General features: G+C 41.4%; 1 protein-coding gene across 8 annotated transcripts; it reads right to left on the bottom strand.

The window, feature by feature from the left end:
• Nucleotides 1–2,254: 2,254 nt before the first annotated feature.
• Nucleotides 2,255–8,438, bottom strand: LOC5507470 (muscarinic acetylcholine receptor M4). 8 transcript variants are annotated; one of them, XM_048728508.1, is made up of 2 exons: nt 3,170–8,438; nt 2,255–2,917 (listed from the first exon to the last, which is right to left on the bottom strand). In XM_048728508.1, the coding sequence occupies exon 1, from the start codon at nt 8,436–8,438 to the stop codon at nt 6,891–6,893; it is 1,548 nt and encodes a 515-aa protein (XP_048584465.1). In that variant the 3' UTR covers nt 2,255–2,917; nt 3,170–6,890. The 8 variants fall into 8 exon arrangements, with proteins under 8 accessions (XP_048584465.1, XP_048584466.1, XP_048584463.1 ...); XM_048728509.1 differs by having other exon boundaries at nt 2,255–3,367; nt 3,513–8,438; XM_048728506.1 differs by having other exon boundaries at nt 2,255–3,671; nt 3,726–8,438.
• Between the last annotated feature and the right edge of the window lie 1,136 nt (nt 8,439–9,574).

The raw sequence follows: 9,574 nt of genomic DNA, 5'->3' as shown, positions 1-9,574 counted from the left end.
TGGTTTGATGTAAACCCATATTTAGAAAAGAACTCGAGTTTTTACATGGGTGCGTTTTAGAAAAAGTATGAGCGCGTCAACTTTGATGACGAACAAAGTCTGTCAATTAAAGTTTTAAAGTACGTCAAGTTTATTACAAGGTGCTCCAACTTTAACTATACAATGGACAACAAATTAGTCTCAAAGAGAGCCAACGCTTATTAGAAACTTCGACAAGTCAACCAGACAAGTTCTATTGAAAACGCGCCATGCTTATACTAATATGCCTGGTAAAAAGATGTGTGTTAATAAGTTATACTACAAATAGAACTTGACGCTCAAAATGCGTCAAGTTCTATTACCAAGTGCTTCACATTTAAAAAATCGTCTGTCATTACAAGATTGCGTAAGATTGCGAATAGATGTAGTTTAACAAACGCGACTAGAGAGCTTGAATACATGAAATTACCACACGGATGACAGGAAATAAAATGAGTAAAATTTTGGATGATTTTAAGTTCTCGCTTGCAGTTCCGCTTAAAATTTTCTAATAATGGTTGGATATCATACCCGTTTCTTTAATCTGCCAGATTATTCGTTCATCCTTAAATCGATGCTCGTATTGTGTGCTGAAGACGAGGAGATCGTTTGTGAGTGACCATGTATATTGCCTTGAGCGTGACTAACACGTGCATACAAATATCACTGATACGAAATGTTGGGTCTGTTCCCATTGATAAGGGCATAATATAAAGTTATCCTAATCATAATCAATAAACAGGGTTTGACTGCGATCTGATCTAATGTAAATTCTGAACAATTCCGAAAATTTAATGGACAAGTTCTTGCTAATGATTCATAGGATAGAAAAAATATCAGAGAAAATTTTACGAACCTGTTTTCTAGGGTTGCTTCTCTCAGGTGTAATGCACTCTTTACGTCCCACCAGAAGATCGCTGATTATGTAAAAAAATAAAACGCTTCTCTTTTTGTTATTTTTGAAAATAGACGCAGTACTCTATTTAGGCATAGCCCGCTAACTTGAATTCTCTGTTCCTGACTGTCAATTCCTCATGGGTATTTAGCTTATAGCAATCAAAAGAAAAAGTTCTGCTACTTAAGGTTATACATCCAAAATGTAGATTTAACAAATAATATATCTACGTCGTTTTCATTTCCGACAGTGTTCAAAGTAGCATTTTTAGTTCAAAACTCCTGCCATTTTGTACTTGGCAATTATAGATTTAAAAGGGAACACCCGCATGAATCCAATTAAACCCAGGGCTTCACTCTTATGCCTAAGGGGTAGGGCAAGAGAAGGCTTATAGGGAAGGGATCACTACAGACATAAGTTACTGTGGAGTCAGGCTCTGCCAGAGACCCGTTCAAGAATGATTGGTTTCCTTAAAATAATACAATAACTCAGACACTTGTACACTAGAAGATTATCTTGAAAGGGTATGCATTGATATGTTTCTCGTATTTAGGTCTTGTCAACGCGCTATTCATTGATCGAGCGTTGTCTGTCATATACCCAAATTGGGATAACCAAAAATAGTCAGTCGTAGCTTTCCAATCAAGAGGCATTAGGTTTTATGAATATATTGAATTTCTGACTCTTTGACGCTGCGGTTTTGTGAATTATGTGCAGCCGATGAACTTATTTCGTGTGATCAGAGGACTCATTATCATTTCCTAATTTCCCAAAGTTTTAAAGCCCGTTCTGTTATTAGATTAACAGTTGGGAAAAGTCGGAGCTGGCGGTTGTAGACTGAGCACTGCCCTTCACCCCCCGAGCTGTTGCAAATAACTAGATGCTCATTATTGTACTTTTTAATGCTAAATGGTTTAACATTTATATCTTTTGAGAGCTTTCACAAATTTCGCACTCAATGGACTGCTCTGTCGTCTCGTGTTGACGTCAATGGCCACAAAGGCATGCTGTTAGGTTGCCGCAGCATAAGTTTTTCAAGGTTACATGCTCCGCCACACTAAGGGTACTCTATTATAGGTGGTGGAAATAGTCTGTTGGAAAACACCGTTGTAAACACTTATAAAACCTTTCTTAATGTGCATTTTCTCCACGGCTTACAGTTTCCTTTCGTTTTAGGTGATCACGGTACTCATCACGGTGACTTTAGGACCATTGTTTGGCTGCGCAACGACAGTGCGCGCTACACTATTACCCCCTCCCCTTCCCCCTCAAGAAAACAAGACCGTCCTCATCCGAACAACGGCCTACTAGATCCCTTGATTGAATAGTAATAAGATACTGGTGTAGCTACAAGTTCCTTGTTGCAGATATAACTTTTATAACAAAGGTAAAAGCCTTCTAAGGCCAAAACTATAGTAATCACTAATAAGATGCCTTCCTTGAATTGCTATTGCTGTTCGACTCTGTATTATAAGGTCTTTAGCTGCCTGACGTAAGGGGTCTTTAGCTGTCTATAAAGTCGCTAACGTCTTAGTACACTTATAACGTAAGATCTTCGGTTACCTATAAAATCGCTAGTGTCGTAGTGTCCTTATGAAGTAGGGTCTCTAGCTGCCTATAAAGTTGCTAACGTCTTAGTTTCCTAATGACGTAAGGTCTTGAGCTGCCTATATAAAGTCGGTAGTGTCTTATTGTCCTTATGACGTAAGATCTTCAGCTGACTATATAAAGTCGCTAATATGTCTTGTGTGTTCTTATGACGTCAGGTCGTTAGCATGTCTTGAGTTTCTAGTTTCTTAGTACACTTGTCAAAAGGTATTTAGCTTTCCTGTCTTGAGTCACTAGTGTCATAAGGTCTTATTTAGCTCTCATGTGACGAGTCGCTAGTGTCTTAGTACCCTTGTCATAAGGTCTTTAACTTTCCTGTCTTCAGTCGCTAGAGTCTTAGTACCTTTGTCATAAGGTCTTTAGCTTTCCTGTCTTCAGTCGCTAGTGTCTTAGTACCTTTGTCATAAGGTCTTTAGCTTCCCTGTCTATTTGTTGCTAGAGTCTTAGTACCCTTGTAATAAGATCTTAAGCTTTCCTGTCTTCAGTCGCTAGAGTCTTAGTACCCTTGTCATAAGGTCTTTAACTTTCCTGTCTTCAGTCGCTAGAGTCTTAGGACCTTTGTCATAAGGTCTTTAGCTTTCCTGTCTTAAGTCGCTAGTGTCATAAGGTCTTTAGCTTTCATGTCTTCAGTCGCTAGTGTTTTAGTACCTTTGTCATAAGGTCTTTAGCTTTCCTGTCTTCAGTCGCTAGTGTCATAAGGTCTTTAGCTTTCATGTCTTCAGTCGCTAGAGTCTTAGTACCTTTGTCATAAGGTCTTTAGCTTTCCTGTCTTCCGTCGCTAGAGTCTTAGTACCCTTGTCATAAGGTCTTTAGCTTTCCTGTCTTCAGTCGCTAGAGTCTTAGTACCTTTGTCATAAGGTCTTTAACTTTCCTGTCTTCAATCGCTAGAGTCTTAGGACCTTTGTCATAAGGTCTTTAGCTTTCCTGTCTTAAGTCGCTAGTGTCATAAGGTCTTTAGCTTTCATGTCTTCAGTCGCTAGTGTTTTAGTACCTTTGTCATAAGGTCTTTAGCTTTCCTGTCTTCAGTCGCTAGTGTCTTAGTACCCTTGTCATAAGGTCTTTAGCTTCCCTGTCTTCAGTCGCTAGAGTCTTAGTACCTTTGTCATAAGGTCTTTAGCTTTCCTGTCTTCAGTCGCTAGTGTCTTAGTACCTTTGTCATAAGGTCTTTAGCTTCCCTGTCTATTTGTTGCTAGAGTCTTAGTACCCTTGTAATAAGATCTTAAGCTTTCCTGTCTTCAGTCGCTAGAGTCTTAGTACCCTTGTCATAAGGTCTTTAACTTTCCTGTCTTCAGTCGCTAGAGTCTTAGGACCTTTGTCATAAGGTCTTTAGCTTTCCTGTCTTAAGTCGCTAGTGTCATAAGGTCTTTAGCTTTCATGTCTTCAGTCGCTAGTGTTTTAGTACCTTTGTCATAAGGTCTTTAGCTTTCCTGTCTTCAGTCGCTAGTGTCATAAGGTCTTTAGCTTTCATGTCTTCAGTCGCTAGAGTCTTAGTACCTTTGTCATAAGGTCTTTAGCTTTCCTGTCTTCCGTCGCTAGAGTCTTAGTACCCTTGTCATAAGGTCTTTAGCTTTCCTGTCTTCAGTCGCTAGAGTCTTAGTACCTTTGTCATAAGGTCTTTAACTTTCCTGTCTTCAGTCGCTAGAGTCTTAATACCTTTGTCATAAGGTCTTTAACTTTCCTGTCTTCAGTCGCTAGAGTCTTAGTACCCTTGTCATAAGGTCTTTAGCTCTCCTGTCTTCAGTCGCTAGAGTCTTAGTACCCTTGTCATAAGGTCTTTAGCTTTCCTGTCTTCAGTCGCTAGTGTCTTAGTACCCTTGTCATAAGGTCTTTAACTTTCCTGTCTTCAGTCGCTAGAGTCTTAGTACCCTTGTAATAAGGTCTTTAGCTTTCGTGTCTTCAGTCGCTAGAGTCTTAGTACCTTTGTCATAAGGTCTTTAGCTTCCCTGTCTTCAGTCGCTAGTGTCTTAGTACCTTTGTCATAAGGTCTTTAGCTTTCCTGTCTATTTGTCGCTAGTGTCTTAATACCCTTGTCATAAGGTCTTTAACTTTCCTGTCTTCAGTCGCTAGTGTCTTAGTACCTTTGTCATAAGGTCTTTAGCTTTCCTGTCTTCAGTCGCTAGAGTCTTAGTACCTTTGTCATAAGGTCTTTAACTTTCCTGTCTTCAGTCGCTAGAGTCTTAATACCTTTGTCATAAGGTCTTTAACTTTCCTGTCTTCAGTCGCTAGAGTCTTAGTACCCTTGTCATAAGGTCTTTCCTGTCTTCAGTCACTAGTGTCTTAGTACCTTTGTAATAAGGTCTTTAGCTTTCCTGTCTTCAGTCACTAGTGTCTTAGTACCCTTGTCGTAAGGTCTTTAACTTTCCTGTCTATTTGTCGCTAGAGTCTTAGGACCTTTGTCATAAGGTCTTTAACTTTCCTGTCTATTTGTCGCTAGAGTCTTAGGACCTTTGTCATAAGGTCTTTAACTTTCCTGTCTTCAGTCGCTAGAGTCTTAATACCTTTGTCATAAGGTCTTTAGCTTCCCTGTCTTCAGTCGCTAGAGTCTTAGTACCCTTGTAATAAGGTCTTTAGCTTCCCTGTCTTCAGTCGCTAGAGTCTTAGTACCCTTGTCATAAGGTCTTTAGCTTTCATGTCATGAGTCGCTAGTGTCTTAGTACCCTTGTCATAAGGTCTTTAACTTCCCTGTCTTCAGTCGCTAGAGTCTTAGTACCCTTGTCATAAGGTCTTTAACTTCCCTGTCTTCAGTCGCTAGTGTCTTAGTACCTTTGTCATAAGGTCTTTAGCTTCCCTGTCTTCAGTCACTAGAGTCATAAGGTCTTTAACTTCCCTGTCTTCAGTCGCTAGTGTCTTAGTACCCTTGTCATAAGGTCTTTAGCTTTCCTGTCTTCAGTCGCTAGTGTCATAAGGTCTTTAGCTTCCCTGTCTTCAGTCGCTAGTGTCTTAGTACCTTTGTCGTAAGGTCTTTAACTTTCCTGTCTATTTGTCGCTAGAGTCTTAGTACCCTTGTCATAAGGTCTTTAACTTTCCTGTCTTCAGTCGCTAGTGTCTTAATACCCTTGTCATAAGGTCTTTAACTTTCCTGTCTTCAGTCGCTAGTGTCTTAGTACCCTTGTCATAAGGTCTTTAGCTTTCCTGTCTTCAGTCGCTAGTGTCATAAGGTCTTTAGCTTCCCTGTCTTCAGTCGCTAGTGTCTTAGTACCTTTGTCGTAAGGTCTTTAACTTTCCTGTCTATTTGTCGCTAGAGTCTTAGTACCCTTGTCATAAGGTCTTTAACTTTCCTGTCTTCAGTCGCTAGAGTCTTAGTACCCTTGTCATAAGGTCTTTAGCTTTCCTGTCTTCAGTCGCTAGAGTCTTAGGACCTTTGTCATAAGGTCTTTAACTTTCCTGTCTTCAGTCGCTAGTGTCTTAGTACCTTTGTCATAAGGTCTTTAGCTTTCCTGTCTTCAGTCGCTAGAGTCTTAGTACCTTTGTCATAAGGTCTTTAGCTTTCCTGTCTTCCGTCGCTAGAGTCTTAGTACCCTTGTCATAAGGTCTTTAGCTTTCCTGTCTTCAGTCGCTAGAGTCTTAGTACCTTTGTCATAAGGTCTTTAGCTTTCCTGTCTTCCGTCGCTAGAGTCTTAGTACCCTTGTCATAAGGTCTTTAGCTTTCCTGTCTTCAGTCGCTAGAGTCTTAGTACCCTTGTCATAAGGTCTTTAGCTTTCCTGTCTTCAGTCGCTAGTGTCTTAGTACCCTTGTCATAAGGTCTTTAACTTTCCTGTCTTCAGTCGCTAGAGTCTTAGTACCCTTGTAATAAGGTCTTTAGCTTTCCTGTCTTCAGTCGCTAGAGTCTTAGGACCTTTGTCATAAGGTCTTTAGCTTTCCTGTCTTCAGTCACTAGTGTCTTAGTACCCTTGTCGTAAGGTCTTTAGCTTTCATGTCATGAGTCGCTAGTGTCTTAGTACCCTTGTCATAAGGTCTTTAACTTCCCTGTCTATTTGTCGCTAGAGTCTTAGGACCTTTGTCATAAGGTCTTTAGCTTTCCTGTCTTCAGTCGCTAGTGTCTTAGTACCCTTGTCATAAGGTCTTTAGCTTTCCTGTCTTCAGTCGCTAGAGTCTTAGTACCTTTGTAATAAGATCTTAAGCTTTCCTGTCTTCGGTCGCTAGTGTCATAAGGTCTTTAGCTTTCATGTCATGAGTCGCTAGTGTCTTAATACCCTTGTCATAAGGTCTTTAACTTTCCTGTCTTCAGTCGCTAGAGTCCTAGGACCTTTGTCATAAGGTCTTTAGCTTTCGTGTCTTCAGTCGCTACTGTCTTAGTACCCTTGTAATAAGGTCTTTAGCTTCCCTGTCTTTTGTCGCTCGTGTCATAAAGTCTTTAGCTACCCGTCTTCAGCCGTGTCTTAAGAGTCTTAGTGCGCTTCTGAGTAGATCCTTAGCTGCGTGCCTAAAGTCGCTTCTGTAAGTCGAGTATACCAAAGGGTTAACAACCGACTGAACGAATAGCAATAGCATCGAGAGCTTGCCAACCAAACTATTATGCCCAATCTCATCATTAAACAACTTTAGAAAGTTATAAAGGACACGAGGCGTCCAGCATAATATAAACACCAGCGCAACTATCAGGCAAGAAACTGTGCCATTACGCTCCCTCCTTGCCTTAGAGTCCTTGCGTCGACGTGCAGTTCCTCGTTTTCCTCCTTGAGACAAAGCTGAAGTGTACTCATTCAAGCTCATCTTCTTCACCTCGAATTTTCGCGGGCCTTTGTAATCCCGTGATTTTGTCTTGTAAAAATTTGACTCTTTTGTTTGATTCACATGCGTACTGTCCGTATTTGCGCGTTCCTCATATGGTACCTCACTATTTCTTTCATTTGCGACGTGCATGCCTCCACCGTTTGCATCCAAGCGTGCAATATCAGAAGCCTCATTTGTCTGTGTGCTCACTAAAACGCGGCTACTATCCGATTTCTCCGTAATAGGTACTGGGTGTATGTTTTCATTATCTCCTCCTCCCTCCTTTATCTCGATTCCCGAGTCGCTATTCTTCTCGGCGCTGCTGCAAATAGTACAAGTAAGAAGCTTTCCACACGCGTTTGCAACAGGCGGGGTCATCGGGTAAACAGTTGCCTCTGTCTCTCTCTCGATAGAACTCGAGATCTCCTGGATGCGAAGCTCACATTTTACGCTCGGCCTAGGCTCAGTCTGCTTCACTGACTGCAACTGCGAGTCGCTCCAGTCCCTGTTGTCATGGGAACGTATGCGCACTGCCTGTACCCTTATAGCATTCGTCAGTAGTATATTCACGATAAGAACCACGCACATAGGGATCAGTATAAATACAGAGACGAGGACCACGTCAAATAAATGGTGCGCGTTTCCTGACAGCGCGCGTGGGTTAACGGAGTACGTTACCTGCTTTACGAACGAGAGCGGAAGTGGTAATAACCAAACGGTCAGCAGTATCAGGGTCACTGACATGCTCGTGATAAGGTCCTTGTAACGCAACGGACGAAGCACTGCTTGGTAACGGTCAAACGTGACAGCCATCAGGTTAAAGATTGAGCCAAGGAGAACATAATCCTTTACTCCGTCTAGTACACTACAGATCGCCTGACTTGCCAAGTTACCATACGCAGAAGAACAGCCAGTACAGAGCGTGGTGTGTCCAGGAATGACCAGGACTGAGACCAGTATGTCGCTGACTGCCAGGCTAATCAGGAACGTGTTCATGTGATTCTCGCGAAGTTGCCGCTTGGATAGAAACACACCGCACGTGAATATGTTCCCAAAGAAAACGGCAAAGCCTGTAACTCCGATTATTGCTAAGAAAACCCCATCTTCCGTATCTGAGCACGTGTGTGCATGGTTTAATTCGGGGCGCTCTGGAGACTCTGGGGTAGAATTGGATTGTTGACACGCCATGGTGGTTACGCTCATTGATGGTTACGCCATGATGGTTACGCCCTTCCCGTTAGGGACCATCCCTTTCCTCTTTCGTATGGTCTCAACACATTTCAAGCGTACTGATGCTGGGTTTTTTTCTTTTCAAATGGAACTGCTTCTCTTCGCGACTAGCAAAATGCATATATTAACGGTAAAGTAAAGACGATAATCCACTCATTTGAGATAAAATCTCGCCACGAATTAAAATACTTGACCCTAATACTATTCTTCGTATACAACAAAACGCTGATGGGATATTTTTGCCCTGTTCGGGAGGCACTATTCAACACTTTGGTTCAACCACATGTGATTAGATCCCTTATTCTTCAACGATTAACCTTTTTTAGTGTTTCTATGTGATTCTGACTTGGCGTAGCTATACTCTCTGGTGCGCTAACGCTTCTTCAAGGTCTGCTTCTTCTTTTCTTGGAAAGGAGTATGACATTGGAACACACTCTCTGTTCTGCTCTAACGTACACTGAACGGCCAACGCTCAGGACGAACGTTCAAGGACTTGTGCTTGATAGAATACTGTTGAATCAAGGGTAAGAATTTCCCATAAGACAGGCTTTTTAACGATACTTGAATCACCTTCCCACCTGCCACAGTTTTTATATCGTGTTTCAAGAGGTTATCTTGAGCACCAAAACATGGCTAATACAATTGCTAGAAACGTTTGACACCCCGCTATGGGGTGGCTGGGGCGCAAAATAACAAAAACGTGATTGTTACTGCCTTTTCCGATTGGTTGATAAGATGCACTTTAAGTCAAGCGAATCGTTATGCACCTTTCTCCTGTGAACTGTCCTTAGACAAACACGGCACCCTGTGAAAGTCACAGTAATAACCTCTAGGATCTTCTGACCAATTTCCTTCAATACATCTTACAGCTGTTGTTTTGCGTTAATTAAAAGCCGGTATAAATTTTTAAACAGTCCTTATTGAGTAGAAAAAACATTGTCTGGAGCTATGCTTTCCATCTTTTCTTTCAGGTAGTGGAGTGTGCTGTTTTTAATGATAATTTCCGAAAAGTTTGAGCTGGTCTCAGCTTCTCGCCTAGTTATTAAATTTGAACAAAAATAACCCATAGTTTGTTTTTTAAAAGGAATGTATTATTCATTTATGAAACG

Source organism: Nematostella vectensis, chromosome 6 (assembly GCF_932526225.1).
Source record: "Nematostella vectensis chromosome 6, jaNemVect1.1, whole genome shotgun sequence".
Lineage (NCBI taxonomy): Eukaryota > Metazoa > Cnidaria > Anthozoa > Actiniaria > Edwardsiidae > Nematostella > Nematostella vectensis.
This window is presented reverse-complemented; position numbering and strand designations above follow the sequence as displayed.

Coding starts and splice junctions, on each gene's coding strand:
- LOC5507470 (XM_048728508.1), bottom strand. CDS start 8,438: ATGAGCGTAACCACCATGGCGTGTCAACAATCCAATTCTACCCCAGAG.